This window comes from Etheostoma cragini, chromosome 13, assembly GCF_013103735.1.
Source record: "Etheostoma cragini isolate CJK2018 chromosome 13, CSU_Ecrag_1.0, whole genome shotgun sequence".
NCBI classification, from domain to species: domain Eukaryota; kingdom Metazoa; phylum Chordata; class Actinopteri; order Perciformes; family Percidae; genus Etheostoma; species Etheostoma cragini.
The window spans coordinates 2,237,376-2,255,606 of NC_048419.1; the positions used below are offsets into that span (position 1 = coordinate 2,237,376).

Sequence of the window (18,231 nt, forward strand, 5' to 3'; positions counted from 1 at the left end):
AAAATAGACACAAATATATTATTATAAAACACGTTTCAAATGGCATCCCATTTGTTTAGAAGAACAGAACATACACCATTTCTTATCAAAATAACATCTTCTTACCCAACATATAATCCCCAAATTCCACTCCATATTTGTTGTGCTGTTTTTTTTTTTTACTGTAATCTCTATTAAGGCAACAATAGGACAGCACCACAGATGCAACCACTGGAGTCACGGGTACAGTAGGTAGGATCTAAGGCCACAAACACCCTCCCATAGACGTTACAAATATATTTTCAAGAAGACAAACAACAGTCAAAAGTTGCAGGTTATGATCCAAAATGTCCGTCCTGAGCAGTAGTAGGAAACTTAAAAAGTGATGTATAATGATTCATAAGCCATCAATGATTAGGTCTGGCCTTTAATATTATAAAACTTAATTAATTTAATGTATTTCTTTTAAAATAACAGTATCATAAATACTTACCACAGCAATATACCAGTCTTCCCATCAAAGACTTCCACAGTGACTCATTGCAAAACCGCCAAAAAAATGTTCTTTGCATAGTTAATAGATTCTTCTAAAAGTAAATGCATAGAAAACTAAATCAAGGGTGTAAAAGATGGTATTTAGCATTATGTGAGGAAAGTCTGTCATGTGCTAACAGAACAAAGTGCAAAATCTATACACAGAGAATGTTTTGTGGCCAACACATGATCGTTGATAGCCTTCCCAAGCAGCTTTCATACTTTTCTGATGGCACTCGCTACCAAGGCTTCTCGCCTGGTGGTAACAAATGCCTGTTGTTTTTCATAATAGGCTGCCTCATTAATAAAAGTGGGATAGACGGTGCCCGAGCCATGGTAGCGGATGGTCTTTCCATCAAACGTTTGGAACATAGGGTCACCGGGGTTCAGCGGCTCCCAGTCACAGTCCTGAAACAACAAGCAATAACCACGGGGGAAAGTAACTTGAGTACGTTGCTCGGACTAAAATAATATCTCCTCACATTCACCAAAGAGGTCTCATTTCCTCTTTCATAATAACTCATGTTTACAGGTTCAACAGGTCAGTACTATGGGGGGTGAAGGCAGCCGGAACTCTGACTATTCAACCTTTATTTAAGATTCTTTCTCAGGGTGCAGCCAGGTTGGCTCAGTGGTAGAGCAGGCACACGTGAACCGAGAGGGTTATGTCTTGATGCAGAGGTCCAGGGTTCCAATCTGACCTGTTACAATATCCATGTCTTGCCCCTTTCTCACCTGTCCTGTCAAAAACTGAAGTTGGAAAAGCACAAAATATAATCTTAAAAAAAAAGATTGTTTTTTTTGGGGGGGCATTTTAGGCCTTTATTTTGACAGGACAGCTGAAGACATGAAAGGGGAAAGAGCAGCAGGTTGGAGACAAACCAACGGCCGCGGCATCAAGAAGTCTATATATGGGCGTGCGCCGTACCAAATCTTTACCTGCAGATTGGGGTGCACCATGGCAATGATGTTTCCATTGGCATCCCTGGGGTAGTCAATCCTCTCCAAGACCCGGAAAGCTTCCACTGTACAGGGAGGGAACTCCATGCCTGAACAGGACACAGAAAACAACAATACTGTAAGCATCCTGGAAAATCAGGTTTTCCAAAAAAAAAGGACACTGATGGAATATGCGTCTTAATAATGTATCAAAATACACAATGCTTTTTAAGATTATTTTTGGAGGCTTTTCCCTTTATTCGACAGCAACAGTGGATAGACAGTACAGGGGGAGAGAAAGAGAGGGGATGACATGCAGCAAAGGGCCGCGGGTCGGATTCGAACCTGGGCCGCTGTAAAGGACTCATCCGACATTACAAGCGAACGCTCGTACTGGGTGAGCTAGAGGATACCCCAAACCACACAATTTTGTCCCAAAAACAGCAAACGGCAATCTGAATCTGGATATAATTCTGGCTAAAAACAACAAAGAGAAAGGGATAAAACTAACCAAACTCCTTCCCGCTGTAATCCCAGATAAGAATGTCCGTTTCAACTGATTTAAAAGAGGAATCAAGGTTCCCCCCGGGATCCTGGCTAGAAACCCCCCACTGAAATTCTGTGTAATTTCATTGCTGTACAATATTTAAAAATGTATTACTTGACAACTGAAACTTCTTTGCAATTTCATTGCTGTGCAATTTAAAATATTTAATCATTTAATTTCTTAACTGTGCAATACCAATACCTGTGCAATTTCAGGTCAAAATTAACCAGGTCGGGTCAAATTGACCAGTTTTCCCACAGTATGTCATTGTTCTTTTTGATTCCCCAAAATAACATGATTGATTCCAAATACTATTTCAAAAACACTTGCTTTTGTTTTTACATGCTATAAAATTGAATAAGATGCCCCAAAATTAATGAAAGTAGAGATTTATACTTGGCAAAGAGCGTTGGGTGGAATCAATCACGTTCTTTTGAGGAGTTAAAAAGAACATTGATATAGGAAAACGGGACAATTTGACCCGAGGACCACATGAGGGATGTAGTACTCTTGTAAAGTCTGTTGAACAAGAAGCTGGAAGGTTCCACACAGTGCCAAAGTGGTCTTTTTTAATATCGGGAACAAGATGTGCAGTGCTTTTTCACAGAGCTTGGACATTAGGAAGGAGCTTTACCACTGAGATTAAGACCTCTAAGCTGTATTGATATGCAAGTGGCAGCACAGAGCAAAAAAAAGGACAACTGTTCCAAAAGTCTCCTCACTGGATCTCAGTGATTGTTATTCTACAGAGCAAGTTATTTTCAACTGTAAAAGCAATTCAATCTCTTCTGGCTAAACGAGTTGTTTCTTCATGCTGCTCAGCTTCAAAGCGCAGGAACACCGATCCATCACGGCGCCGGGGCATTCATCAGCACCAGTGCGGCCCCACGACAGAACATTACCACACCATTGGCAGCCAGACTCTTAACAACAAGCAGGCCATTCAACAGACCGCAGCGCACCCTCGGCACAGACAGCTTGTTTACGTAAAAGAGGAAGGAAAAACTGCCTCGCGCCTAAGCACTGCAAACCCTGTTCCGTGCCTTTCAGATGCTGATCTATTTAGATATCCTTGTGATCTCGGAGTGTAGGTAGGTACATCGGCATGAATCCCGGGTGGGTGACACCCATGGGCGTTTTGTCCCAAAAACAGGACAAACTGACAAACAGGAAGACTGACAGACTCTTAGAAGACTCTTATATTGTTAGATAACACATATGAATCACAGTTAATCAGAACTTTAGGGACACTTTAATGCACCATAACATTTCCGGCAAACCTTAAGAATCACGTCTGCCTTAATCTCGACTGCTTTGGCGGAATCCTTTCAAATCTTTGGACATGTTGATGAATGCCATGTAAATGTGGTGCGTTACAGATTAGAATTCTACGCTGCTATGGCGTGCCTGCCATCCTGTACCTTCATTAAAGAGTTCGATGAAGTCCAGGGCATGTTTCAGGATTACCCTCATAGCTTCAAAGATGTTGCTCCTCAAAACACCTTGAGGCTGAGGACCCACTTCCAGACCTGCAATGAAATAATCAGAAGCCACATAGGAAAGGTTAAACTATTCTCTACCTACCGAGGGAATGACTCGGGAATGTTTGAATTATTGTCCATTGTCCAGAGAGCAATTTGGCTGGACTTGAGAGACTCACCAACGGGGTGCTTGGCAACAGAGCGTGAAGTGGAATATTGCAAAAGAGGATGTTCAGTCAGCAGAACGAGACAACTGGCTGGAGCGATGGCTTTCTACAACACAAAAGCAAGATCTCAGCTGCAGATCAAAACACACCTTAAAAGGAGAATTCCGGTCGATTTTAACATGTAGCTCTGTTTTACTTATTTTTTCATTTGTAGTGCTGTCAGTAGCGAGACAAATGAAACCAATCGGCGCCGTCTACACAGAGTTATCCTCCTGCTAGAGTAAACACCCAACAGGTTTAACAGGGCAAGTTCTAAATGTGTTTTTAGCCTCCAAACACGCTCAAAATGTCATTACCAGTGTCTACCCATGTGCAGTTACTCATTCTAAGAGATCACAGTGAATCTGACTGCAGTGGATGGGACAGAGAGGCATAAACGTTGTGACAATCGGCTAATGTGGACTTCAAGATTTCGTCAAGATTTCCACAACTTTTAGGCCTTTCTGTCACATCAACTGCAGTTAAATTCACTGTGTTCACTCGGAAGGAATCCCTGCACATGGCTAGACACTGGTAATGACATTTTGGGCGTGTTAAGCGGCTTAAATAAGTTCAAAACTTGCCCTGTTTGAAATTGTTGGGCGCCAACTCTAGCAGGAGGATAACACGGTGTAGACAGCACCAACTGTATTCATTGGTCTCGCTAGTGACAGCACTACAGATTTTAAAAAACAACAACAGAGCTACATGTTGAAATCGACCGGAATTCTCCTTTAAATCACACGATGTCTTCAAAGAACCTAACCGTGAGCTTCAGGGCTCTGCTCGAGAGAACGCAAAATGAAATCTACCTCAATTCAGGTCGGAGCAAATGTGCCAAAACATATATAATACCAAACAGACAAACCCAATGATGCATCAATTAAGTTCCCGTCAGTGGTTCGTCTTTGTGAAACAAATGCACAAAATCATTTTCAGCACAAAAACCTTTATTCAGTCTCCCTGATTAGCATTGTGGGCCTTCATCGTCAGCCTACTGGATACAACGAGTTCAGCTATGACCTGCTGAGCTTAAGATGTCAATGTAAAATAATAGATTCTCTGTTCTGATTGGTTTGGACTGACGTCTCTGAATCAGTGGGCGAGCTGAGTCGCCATAAATCTTCTATTTATGCATTTCTGTGTAGCATTTGTTTTTTAAGTTAAAAATCATATTCTTCTATCTCTCACATTCACAAACAGTATATTGCTTTTGGTTGCTCTTTGCTCTGTGTGCCTTCGTTTTGTGTTGAAAAGCAAGAAGAGGGACATAATTAGAAGGGATATTAAAACTATGTCACGCGATGTGAGAGTGTGCCTCTTGCAGTTCTAGATTATGCATCGCTTTTATTTCTATTGGACTCAGATTGTTTAGATTTGGTCTGAAAGACACACCAAAATTGTTGGAAATGTAAGGCCAATTACTTCATGTCCTATGGTCCTGTGATAAAGTCCAGGAACTTTGGACTGGGATACATGATAACCTCTGTTGGATGTTCTGGGAGATTGATCAGTCCTAAACGGAACAGATAAGCACATAAGAAGCTGGGTCCAAACCAGGCAGATTTTGTGTAATATTTTCTTGATTTTTGTCTTGGTGGGCTGTGATGACGGGGGTGTTCATGTTTTAAATTGTATGTTTTATGTGTTCGTTAAAAATATTTAATCATAAAAAAGAAAAGCAAGAGGAGGAACGAGAGGCCTGGTGCATTGTAATCCAAAGGTGTAAGCAAGCTAACTTTATGTAAGATTTGTAAGGTTAATAGTCATTATGCCAATACAAATACAAATGTTATGCTGATTTACCGTGTTTGAAATACTATATACCATGTTTAACGTTATATATGAAATAAAAAAGCCGATGTCTTCTCAGGCCCAGAAGGGCAGATAATGACTAAGCTGGTGTATTTGGATGGTTGATCTTTTAAATGACTTTACTTAAAACACGTTAAAGGTAAACTGATGATTGATGATGAAGATTTCCAGAGAGACATCCGGGTACAACATTAACTTTTAAGCACACACAATGATGAGACACCAGAGACCTTGATGTAGTGCATCATCTGCAGATTGAAGTGGTCTTTGGAGCTCTCCAGGATCAGAGTGCAGCCCATGTTGGACGTGGTGTTGTGGAGGTCGAAGATAACATCGTAAGCGTCCGGGCTTTCTTTGGGTCCGAATAGCCTGTTGATCTCCTGGGCTCTCTGGACCTCGTAGGGCAGGTCATCTCCTCCCGGGGCACTGCAGGACACACGGACACACACACAGACACACAACCACACACACGGATAGACACACACACAGACGGACAGACACACACAAACACACACACAGATGACACACAGACACACACACACACACACACCATATCAGACAATTCTGCTGACGGAGCAATGAGCTATGAAGCAGGTTACTGATTTACACAAGGCTGTGTACTTCTCCTTATACACCACTACTCATACATGCCCTGTAACACCTGCGCCTAACTTTTGGCCATGGTGGAAAAAGTTCTTCGATTAGCAAGTTAACACTGTGAGCCGGAACGTAGGGTTGGTATTTACTGCAGTTTCTCACATGATGTGGATAACAGTAAGCCAATAAAAACTGCAGATGATGCCTTGAGGATTACCATAATCCACCTAATCTGTTAATGTGTTAAGTCGTGGCAGTCGTTTATAGGCTGAATCCCATTTCCCCGTCTTACCCCTACAAGACACCCCTACCCCTAAGGCTTAGTAATTCTGCATTGCAATACAAAAGGTGGATTCAGCTGGACAGTGGCCCCCTTTGGAGGGTCTTAAGACAAAATTGAAGACACCTTCTCCCAGTATTGCCTGTCTGCTCTTAAGGGTCCTTGAGAGATTTGTTGTGTTGCCAGGCTGAGCTTGCCCCCGCCCCCACCCCCCACCCGGACAGACCTTCTACACGCTCTGAGCAGAGAATGAGAGCTACCCCTTTTTTCTCTGAGTTCTTTTAAAGCATTTCAGAATAACCACTGGTCTAGGACATTCTCCAAACTACTGTAGAATAGCACCTCTGCTGAGCATATTGTCTCTCCTCCCTCACATCTGCTCTTTAGACTCCATTTTCAACAAAAGCCTGGCATTGTCTGGACTGGCAGGATATTAGTACACAAGCACAGTGTGAACTCCAGCTGATGAAGTGGTCTCAGCTGAGAGGACCCACAGGCAGTAAATGTTAGGAACAACAGAGTTATCAGCCTGTTTAAATCAGAGAAAATGACCCCATAAGCTGTTTTTAGAAAGACTGTCCAAGTGGTTGATCTTCTTACATGTTGCCTTCAGAGAAGCCAAACCATATATGCTTAACAAGTCATTTCAAATGTGCAAGATGAGACAGAAACAGTAACTTCACCTATATAGTAGGATTTAGCTTCTCCTTCGCAGTAAATCAAAATATGGGTATATGTATATGGGTATAATACTATTAAACACATGTATTGTTACTCAACTGTTACTATCCAAAGGCTCCTAACAGGGGATTTAGAACAAAAGGCCAAGATTTAGCCCAGAAAAAAAATATCATGGTGATAGGAATACAAGAATTACAACTTCCCCTAGGTTCCAGAAACACAATAACCTTGGGAGTGTTATTCTAGTGAGATACAATGTTTTCATTCAGCCCCTGCTGTGTGTGTCCATGCACACTGACTACATGAGCCAGCGTTTGCGTAAGACTTCATCTTCCGCTGTAACGCACACCAAGAGGGACGAATCTTAATTCATTTGCAGCCCGATCACGTTCAGCTCACGTTTTTCCTGCTTGTTGACAGGTGGCTTAAGTCTGGGAGGAGGGGGCACGCTGCTCTGCTTTTATTGAAGGGGGGGGGGGGGGGGGGCTGCTGGTAAACACACATAGGCTACACACTGCCGGAGATAATACCAGTTTGATATTTATGTTTTACTGTAGGAATTACTAGAACAGAGAATTGTGTAAATCCTATTTTACAAGCCATGCCATAATTTAGTGCAACCTCTTTCTTCCATTCAATCCATCTGCTATAGAAATGCAATCCATTTGCCATACACTGTTGTTTTTAATTCTATTTTTATACATTATCTACGCAAAAGATCATGATATGTGTCCCATTTGTCTGGCAGAGCACACACATGTCAATAACGTTTTATTTTGTATGCTTTAATAATGCATTTTCCAACACATTTCCAGTAACAAATTTTCAATGATTCAGCATTGAACCCCAGATAGATCCTGGATTTGATTCATTTTGTTCACAAAAAAAACAAGAAAATGTAACGTTCAATGTCACAATTTACAGTATAGTTAAGCACCTGTCATGAGATTATTTAAACAGAAAATCCCAGACCTAATTAAAGCTGTAAACAGTGACTTAATTAAAAGGTGCCAGTAAGCATTAAGCGGACCCAGATTCAACAATGTACTTTTGAGTTACAAACTTCCTGAAGCACCATCAGGGTCTTTCTTAACACTTTAAAGGAAAAGGACATCCAAGTATAACGACTGTAACTTCCTGCTGCAAGTAGGTGGCTCTATGACACATAAATACATATTGGTATGTAGATGTCTTCAGGCCGTGACACAGGCAGATTGGACAACGCCATCTAGTTAAACCACTTCTTGTTTCATGGCATTACATGGAAATTTAATTGGTGTTCTACAAAAGGTACTGAGGATTTTTAAATCACATGTAGGATGACTTTGATTCTGTAGGAGACAGCCTGCATTAAAGTAGCCTACAATTTCAAAAATACGTCAAAAAAATACATTGACTTCCTGTTGATATAAGTTTATTGCTCTAAGAGGCTTTTTTGCAAGTATGGACATATGCCTCCCAAAACTAATACATCCAGGGCTCCTTCATTGAAAGTTGTAGGGGGCGCTAGGGAGCCAATTTGCCACCCCCATGCCCTATGGAGGTAGAAATGTATCTTTATTACATGAGAGGAGAAAAAAAGATCAGAGAGAAAAAGTTATCACACTGATAGCTAAAAATTCAGAGAAAAAAAATTATTTGAGAAAATGTTTTTTTACTAATAGCAAAATATCTCTCAAAATACTTTTTTAAACTCTCAAATATATATTTTTAGCTATCAGTTTGAAAAAAAATTCTCTAAAAAAAGTGTTTCTCTCAAAACTTTTTTTTTCTCGCTCTCAAAACCTAAGCCTTTGCTCTCGATTCAATTTTTTGCTCTCCTCTCAGGATTTTTCTCTTGATATAAAAAAATTGTGTTATGGGCGGGGCCACGTTCCCATTGGCCAGTTGGGCGGGGCCACATTTCTATTGGCCAGTCGGGTGAGCACAGTCTTGTCTTGGGAGTCCATCTGAATCATAACACCATTGTTACCGCCATAGATAGATAACTAGCATCCAGCCCACTTCTAAATAAACACCTTTTAATTATCTAAACATTTTTTAACAGAATCCCCACTTATCATGAGAGTAAAGTCTCATAACTTTCCAATCACCTTCAGCCTTTCAAAATTGCAAATCATTTCCGAAATGAAAACATATAAAAAAACATAGCGATTTCAGATCGAAGAGTGGCTGATGGTCAGCCACTGTGGTGGGCTACAGGTCGGTGTAGTTAGCGGCCAGAGCCGCCAGGGGATCGGCTCACGGATATGGACTACCGGGGCTGACCATAAGCCACTATTCGGTCCAGGCAATAGGGCATCCGCCCCCGGTCAGCGCCCGGGCCTTATAATTAATAATCACATAGGAATCTGTCGTTAAATGAGGATATGTGCCAGGAAAAGTTTCCATTCAACATTTGTGACAGCAGCCATGAACAACAACAACATCCAGACCCAGCAGCGACACTCTAGCCTACATGACAGCGGTGTTTACCTGAGGTTTTCTGGGGTAAAGGCTCGGTTCAGGTCCGTGTCCACATATCTGGTACACTTCTCCACCGCCTTCGGGTTGGTGATGAAAGGTTTGGTCTCGACCCCTTTCCTCTGGATCTCGGCGCTGTTCTTCACCCACAGGTTGACCAGCGTCACGCCGGACATCTCGTTCCCGTGAGTCCCTCCGAAGATAGCGACTCTCCTGGCCTCGTTCAAACATGAAGACATGTCTGGGTGCTCGAAGTAGAAAAGTCTGCTGTCTGGGCGAAGACACGCTCGCGGAGCGGAGGGAAAGTTTCCAGCTGGAGCTTCGCAGCCTCCCCGTTTAAATGCCTGCTGTGGCTGCGCGCTTACGTAACGTGCCCCCTGGCTTGTTGTGCTCAGTCCGTAGACCGTCAACACATATCCAGTCTACGGCTCAGTCCCCGCCACAGCCTGTACTTTAAAAGGTCACCGTACGTACAATGCGCCGAGCTGTGCACCACATCTCCAGTTGGAGGCAACACTCGGTTAACAAGGTTCCTCCCTGTTGTTTACCCCATCACTTACACTCAGGGGACATATTACCTAGTCGTTTCCGGTGATGTTCTTCCAAAATAAAATGTAATCAAAACAGACTGTATATAAATATTACACATTAATATTGACGGTCTATGAATCAAAACAATGTTTCAATATGTAAGCATTAACAGGTAGTGTTTTTAACATTTGAGTTGTCCTCCTGGCTCAAAAACGGACAAAAATTTGACATTTTTGTCCCTTTTTCAGACTTTTTTTTTTTAGTTTTCACTAACACCACCTTACTAGTATACTACTTTTTGAAATTCGTTGACAATAAACCTCATTTATATAGAATTATACCTAATATTTGAATTAAAAAAGCAGAAATTATGACATTTTTTGACTAATAGTTAAGATCAGAGGAATGAAAGTGACCAATGGGATTTCCAAAGAGCATTGTAAGGAATCCAATCCATTTGTTGTGATAATTTGGTTAAAAAGAAACCCATATTTCAGATATAGACATTTTTAAAAGGGGTCAGATTTGACCAGAGGACAACAGGAGGGTTAAGGCAGACTTGTCGGGATACAGTACTTCCGGTCATGGCCTTCAAAATAAAGCCATTTGACATGTTAACAAAAAATGCCAGCGGAAATAGAATTTACAAAGCAAAAACTGAAAATAAAATTTTTCTTACAAATCTATCTTTTCTATCCACAAAGTCCATTCCATGATATGTACAGCTTCATCCTACGTTATGCAGCAGACTAGGACTGAAACGAGTTTTAGTACATAAAATACTGTGTTACGGTTCCTAGAGGTGATTGAATGTCATTGATTCCCCTTATTTAATTTTTAGCATTCAGAAATGCAAGTAGGGTGATTGTTTTTAACTCAGGACACAACTGAAATTTGCACAAAAAAAAGTATTTAGCATGTTAGTCTGCCAAAAACAAAAAACATAAATCACAAATTACATTCCAGAGGTCATAAAAAACATTGCTGGAAATGTTTTACCTAATGCAGTGGCAAAGTATTTACCTTTTAACCATTTAATAAATGGTTCTTACCCACGCTGAAAAAAGGAAATTTTTGTCCCTTCTTCAGACTTCTTTAACCCATGAGGAGAACAAAAGGGTTAACCATTATTTTTACATGTACTTTCTATTATAATTTCTCTAGACTTTTGAGCAGTTTGTAACTGTGTGCACCAAATTTTCAAGACAAATTCCTTGCGTGTGCAAACCTACTTGGCAATAAAACGGATTCTGCTCACCATAAAGCGTTTGAATCTTAAACCCCAGGAAAAGAACAAGGTCAGGGTTTGTTGGACTGGGTTTGTACAACAGTGATTTTCCTAACCATTAATTATATTCAAGATTAAAGATACAACTTTGCCTACTGTCAGACAGCGAATGGGCCAGGTGGCCATTAGGTGGCAGGCTTGGTGTTCAGTATCTTTGTGACAAGAGTGATCACAAACAAATTAATTACACACATTTACTGTAGTTTAAATTCATAACCTTGTGACATGGTCCTCCAAATAATACAGTAATTATTATGGTGTGTCGTTATTTTTCATCTCAACACCAAAAAGGTTGAGAACTTTGTCAGAAAAACGTTTTGATACAAAACATTAAAACTTAATTGTCCCTTTTTTACTTAATCCATCTAAAAAAACATAAAGGGCGTCGTTTTAGTCAGTTATGTACCTATCTACATTCAGCCAATCAGCAATTTCATACTAGCAGTCAGGGCTGTAGTCAAGACCACCTTGGACCACCATCGAGTCCAAGACCAGGACTAGTCGAGTCAAAGTCAAGACCCAGTCCAAAGAGGTTTGAGTCCAAGACAAGACCGAGCCCAAAAAGGTTCGAGTCCGATTCAAGACCGAGTCCAGGACAGAAAACAAGGTCTTATGCATGACAGTATCAAGACAATCATTTTGGGTTTCACTTTCCTTCCAATATTATTATCAACATAATAAAGACACCTGGACTGGGTCAAGACCAAAAGCCATATTGGGCCAGACCAGTGGCCGAGACAAGTCCGAGTCCAAATACTAGCGAGTCTGAGACAAGTCCGAAGCCATAGAAAAACGGTCTTGGGTCCGGACTAGAGTCCAAGACCGGACTGGAGTACTACGGCCCTGCTAGCAGTCTGCAAGGAAGTCCTCGTTGGGATTGAGCAGTCTCCGCTTGACCTTTCTCTGCTTGGTTTTCCCGAGATTGTCTAAAGACACTTGCGATGTTGAGAGAGAAGTCTCGGATATGATGGGGCTGCTGAATATGATCGTGGGGACAGGTGATTGCTTAATTCTTTCCTTCTTTTTGTTTTGTTGGGGCTCTGATTCAGCAGACCTGGTCGACGATCTCCCCTCAAGCAAAACACTATCAGTGGATTTCATTTTCTTCTTCTTCTTCTTCTCGTCGGTCCTATCATTTAACGCCAGTGTCTCTGGAGATGCTGAAGCACGTTCAACCAGATCCAGAGTTCCCTCAGCACTGCGACCATGTTTGCCCGTCTTCTTGTGTGAAACTGAGGGACAGGTATTCAGTGTAGATCCAACTGATTCGGCATCTTCAGTTCCACTTGGCGGACCCTCGTGGATCACGTGGCTGGGCTCGTCTTCACACTTTTTCTTCCTCTTCTTCTTCTTTTTCCACACCACAGCCCCTTTGTCCACGTCAGCAGTACTTTCGAATCGTTCCGTGGGGGTTTCTGACCTACTTTCATTTCCCACCCGTTGTTTCCTTTTCCCTGTCAACCCTGTGTCAGCGAGTTCAAACAAAGCACCCGGACATGTTTCCGTTGGATACTCACAATCCCCACTGTGCTGCTCTACAGACATCTTCCTCTTCCTCTTCTTTTTTGTGGACCCATCGAGAAGTTGCTCCGAGTCACCAGCGCTGACGACGGGTTTTTCTGCTCCCCAGACGTGAGGGTTTTGTGCCTCGTTTTCCTCTGTGTCCGCAACGAGGAAGGCTGAGGCCTTCTTCCCGTCCTTTTCCCGCACAGACACAGAATCATCGATTTGCACCACTGTGTCTTCAGAGATCTTCCTGCTCAATATTTTACAGATTTTCTTCTTCTTCTTCTTCTTTTCCTTAATCAACATTTCAGCATTTTGATCTTCAATACCCTCCTCTGGTTTCTGGTTGTTATTTACAGTTTTTTGATTTTCTTCAGGCGTGTAAGAGACATCGAAGGCGGCTTTCTTCTTCTTCTTTTTCAGAGACGTCCCTGAACCTTTAGCTAAAGTTACGGAATCGTCCATACAAAAGCTCACATCTGCACCCTCTTCTTCATCTCGAGCAGCATCGTTAGAGGATGACTGTCGCTTCTTTTTGTGCTTCTTCCTTTTGACAGAACTGGACTCGGGTGTTTCTAGAGAAGCTGCAGCATGCTCCAAACGATTCCCTGATTCCTCTATCTGTTCCGTTGATAGTGGCGGTGAATCTAAAGTCCTAGTCGATGCCTCCTCCTCCTCCTCACGTTGCTCTGGATCTACAAGCCCCTCTTCTTTTTTCCTTTTTTTCTTTTTCCTCTTCGGTTTCTCAGCCTCGTCTTTTAGGGGTTCGGCAACTGCCCCAGACTCAGAATGCTCAACATCCTCACCACTTCTCCTCTTTTTCTTTTTCTTCTTCTTCTTCTCCTTGCTACCATCCTCCATGTTACAGCTCACTGGAAACACAGAATCCTCCGCTCTCACACCAGACTCCAAGTTTCCATCAACTTCGTCTGCTGAAGACTTATTCTTTTTTCTCTTCTTCCTGTTGTGTTTTGAATCGGGCGTGTCTCTCTCCTCCCGGCTCAGTACTTTATCATCCCGGGACTCCTTCTCCGTCCCATTTCTTTCATTAAATTCCCGCTGCTCACTAGCCCGCGCTGCAGGAGTCTCTGCCCCGTTATCCTCAGACAGGCTGGGGGTCTCTTCTACATCCATGTTTACAGATGTTGCAGCATGCAGACCCCCCGGCTCCTCCTGACTCTGGCTTTGTCCTCCGTCTCCACTTTCAAGATGTCCTCTTTTCTTCTTTTTCCTCTTTTTTACCTGGGTTTCATTGCATATGCTGTCATTATGAGTGTCACGTAAGACATCTGAGAGACTGTGGAGGGGACTTGGCCTTTCAGATCCGTCCCCGTCCTGTCCTGCCTGGAACAGATCTTCTACGTGGGAACCATCCGTTTGAGGCTCTCTTACAGCGTTTTTTGGAGTGGAGTCCCTTCTCTGCGGCTTTTGCGGCTCACAAACCGCATCGTTGTAGTTGCACAGCTCTTCCTCACCGGTTTGACTTTCTCGGTTGCGGCGTCTCTTCGGCGTTTTGTTACGAATAGTAACGTTTCTGTGTTCATCGTTCCTCTCTCTCTGGCCCCGAACTCGGCAAGAAGACTCTCCGCGATCAGGGGTCTCTGTACCTGAAGACGTTGGTATGACCGCTGTTCGTCTTCCTCGTGTAATTTCTGGTCTGGTGTCACTAGCTCCCCTCCTCCTCTGCTGTTTTAACGGCTTGCACCACGTTTGTTTGCTCTTTGCTTTTGATGGCGCCACAAAATGTTTCCTCTCCTGTAAGATGACACACGGGATTATAACCAACGTCACAAGGAAAAACACTATGGAGGTCCAAGATCTTTATCAGCATGCTTACCACCACTTTTATGTCTTCATCTTCTGGCCTCTCCTCGTCTTCTCTATACCAAAAAAGATGTGTTTTATTAATTTTCATGCAGGTTAGTGTGATTCAAAGGGCTTTACAGGTTACAGAAGAGCTTGTAATAACAGTGTGAATGGGGAAAAAGGAGAAAAAAAACACAATAAATGATAAAATGACATAAATAATGGCCATAACGCATTCTAAAAAAAAAAAAGAAAAAGAGGTTTGGTTTTAGGTTTACAGTTTCAAATATTAACACTTAATCTCCTGATGACACCCACATGAGCCAACATGTGTATGGATTCAACAGTAGTGGCCCTCACCTTGGGGAACCACAAGTGATTATTTTACTCAGAATCTCTCTCTAGGTGAAAGATATGGAGGCCAAACTGTTAGAAACTGTTTTGTGATTAACGGTATAAAAACACACTCAGATTGAGTAGCACCAAATAGCTTAATGGAATCTAGATTTCCTCATCTAAATTCTTTCATGAGGGCTGTCTCTCTTCTACCTGAAGCCAGGAAACTAGACTGATTTACAAAGAAAAGGACTATGAAGACCAGTTTCTCTGAAATTGAACTTACAAATAGTGGGATTCTAGATAAGTCTGTTACTGGGTGTTGGTGGATCCAGGACGCTGTATGTGATAGCTGTCCACTGGATTTCACTACATTGTAAGTGTACTGTATGTGAGGAATTAATTATAAATGTGGAAGTAAATATTCAAAAACAATTACCAAGTATAATCAATCTATGGATGGAGGTTGTAGTAGGATTTTAAAGTGTCTGTATGGTTAACCCTCATGTTGTCCTTGGGTCAAATTGACCCGTTTTCCTATATCAGTGTTCTTTTTAATCCCAAAAATAACATGATTGATTCCACACAACGCTCTTTGGCAAGTACACATCTCTACTTTCATTAATTTTGGGGCGTCTTATTCAATTTTATAGCATTTGAAAACAAATTGAACTGCTTTTTAAATAGTATTGAGTAAAAGTTGACATATTCCAATCTGTGATTATCATCAACATACAACAACATAATTTCTGCTTTTCTAACTCAAACAATAGGCATAATTTCCTAAAAATGAGGTTTATTGACCATAAATCCAAGTTTGAGTTAAGTTAGTGTTATGTAATGTTGAGCGCAAAAAAAAGTGACAAACATTGAAAAAAGCGTCAAGCGTTGAAAAAAGGGACAAAAACGTGAGAAAAAGTTTAAAACATTGATAAAAAGCGTCAACAAAAGTGTTGATTTTACAACACAAGGGTTATACATGTAAGTGCATGAGTATTCCTTAAGAAGACTTACTCTGATAATGGGGATAGGTCCTGCCCATCCACGTCAACGGTTGGTAAACATGGTTCCAGATGTGGTCTTTGATAGCCCTGCCACAGGTCTCTGACACAGTTAAAGAAGCCCCCCATCACATAATGCTGCAAAGAGAAATCACTTTAGCACTTACTGTAAAGTTACACAACAGCCATTAAACAAGTGTGTGTTAGGTGTTGGTTATCCTTACATGAAGGCTCGCGTTCTGGACAGGTAGCAGAGTGCTTCTGAGCATACACTTTGCGAGGAAAGGGAAATGGTATTTTGGCAGTGTGTATTTCTTTCTCCTCCTCCCTTTGTCAGTTCTGGATTCTTCATGGGAAGAGGACGACGGACTGTCTTCACTTCTGGACGGCTCTTCTAGATCCCTGGGAGATATGGGCGTTGACCTCAAGCTGTAGTGGCGTTGTCTTCTTGATCTCACAGCCTCAGGGACGCACTTCTGAGTTAAGAACAGACTGTCTCCCGAGTCACTGCGGAGACACAATTATACATCGCATACAGTAAGTGTAAGCTGTATCATCATAGTGACACGTGATGATGTGTATGTCTCTGATGTGGACAATTTGTGTTATGATGGAAGACATGTTGCTCATGTAATCGAGATGCTTGGTCACTTTGCACATTATTATTAATATTTATAGTATTTTTGTCAGTTTGACGCCTTTTTAGACGTTACTGATGCTGTGCTTTGTAAACCGGTGAATGTCAAAGTAGGTGAAAGTGGGTCACTGGTAACTACTATTGGTCTTCATGATAGATAGATAGATAGATAGATAGATAGATATTGATCCAATATAATGGGAAATTATAGTGTTACAGCAGCAAAATTAGTCACCCAGCACAGAATATAAATATACATGAAATACTAGGAAACAATATACATACACACAATACACATGACAGGTCAGGTCAGGTGACCCCCCCCCCCCATCTCCTTCTGATGTTTTTCATTATATGCCTTACAGGGACAAAATCAAGTTGAAAGTTTAAGTTGTGAGGTTCTGGTGCACCCTTACCTTTCTGCTTCTGCCGGTTCGTTACATACCGGTCCTTCATCCTGTTTGCTCGGTCCCACCGATGACTCAAAATACCGCGATATTTTCTCCACATAGCCTGGAGGGCATGAATCCAGGACAGCGTGGTACGACTCTGCTGATCCGACTTGATCCATGGCATCAGTTCGAGTCCGAGTCCGAGTCCGAGAACCAGGCACCCGGGCCATTGTGTAGCTTAGCTAGAGCAGGTCTTCATTGGTAAGGAATAGTAACATTACATCCGCTTGATGCCTCCAACCAAAAGATGCTCTAAATGTGTTATTTGCATCAGTTTTCATAAGAATATGTAATAACTGAGCATCTCGCTAATGTCGCATTATAACCAGGAGCTGCATCAAAACAGTTAAAAACACAGTAGTACACACTGCACGTGGGATTCCGTTTCAGCAGGAAGTGTTCTGACGTCATCAACGTGATGAGTAATCAGCTGACCAATCATCAAAGAGGAGGCAGACGTCGCTCAAAGGAGCAAGAGCTTTCTCTGGTTGTACTTCCGCTTTCGACTGCACCGATTCCTACAGCGTCTTCTTCTTTTTTTCACACAAACATATTGATCTGTAAAGTCCTTTATACGATATAACCCTGGAGAGGGAAACAATTGATTTTTTTTATAAATAATGAAATTAATTCATGTAATTGGCATAACAAGAAGATACAAATATATCCTCTAAGATATCCAGACTAGAAAGCAGCTTTCTCCACCAGGCTGTCAGGAAACTGGACTCTCTCCTTGCTCCCCCCCCCCCCCCCCCCCCCCCCCCCCACCTTTGGACTTTGTAGTTGCGACATCTTACACACTATATTTACACTATTATGAGTCTATGTTGCCAATAAAACTGATTCTGATTCTTTTATACATATTTTTGTAATTTGCATGTTGTATATTAAAGTTTTAAAACTTTAATATATAATATTTCATTCCTGCTATTATACAGTTTAAAGTAAAAATACAATTGGAATTATGGTTTATTAAAAGTTAGGGGAATGTAAGAACGTTAGGGGAACGTTCTAAAGGTTGCAACGCTAGGATAATGTTAGGGGAACGTTCTCTAAAGGTTGCAATGTTAGGGGAATGTTGTCTAAAGGTTGCAACGTTAGGGGAACCTTAGGGAAACATTAGGGGAACATTCTCTAAAGGTTGCAACGTTA

At 41.7% G+C, this 18,231-nt stretch overlaps 2 protein-coding genes across 3 annotated transcripts; both read right to left on the minus strand.

The window, feature by feature from the left end:
- Nucleotides 1–148: 148 nt before the first annotated feature.
- aspa (aspartoacylase) lies at nt 149–9,988 on the minus strand. Its single transcript, XM_034890383.1, has 6 exons — nt 9,535–9,988; nt 5,732–5,927; nt 3,660–3,753; nt 3,421–3,528; nt 1,453–1,562; nt 149–921 (listed from the first exon to the last, which is right to left on the minus strand). The coding sequence occupies exons 1-6, from the start codon at nt 9,759–9,761 to the stop codon at nt 730–732; spliced, it is 927 nt and encodes a 308-aa protein (XP_034746274.1). The 5' UTR covers nt 9,762–9,988; the 3' UTR covers nt 149–729.
- A 1,707-nt stretch (nt 9,989–11,695) lies between these two features.
- pho (phoenix) lies at nt 11,696–17,472 on the minus strand. 2 transcript variants are annotated; one of them, XM_034890504.1, is made up of 7 exons: nt 17,327–17,472; nt 17,044–17,291; nt 16,215–16,497; nt 16,004–16,128; nt 14,685–14,727; nt 12,197–14,602; nt 11,696–11,788 (listed from the first exon to the last, which is right to left on the minus strand). In XM_034890504.1, exons 2-7 carry the CDS (start codon nt 17,247–17,249, stop codon nt 11,780–11,782), a joined length of 3,072 nt encoding a protein of 1,023 aa, XP_034746395.1. In that variant the 5' UTR covers nt 17,250–17,291; nt 17,327–17,472; the 3' UTR covers nt 11,696–11,779. The 2 variants fall into 2 exon arrangements, with proteins under 2 accessions (XP_034746395.1, XP_034746394.1); XM_034890503.1 differs by having other exon boundaries at nt 17,044–17,345.
- Nucleotides 17,473–18,231: the final 759 nt, after the last annotated feature.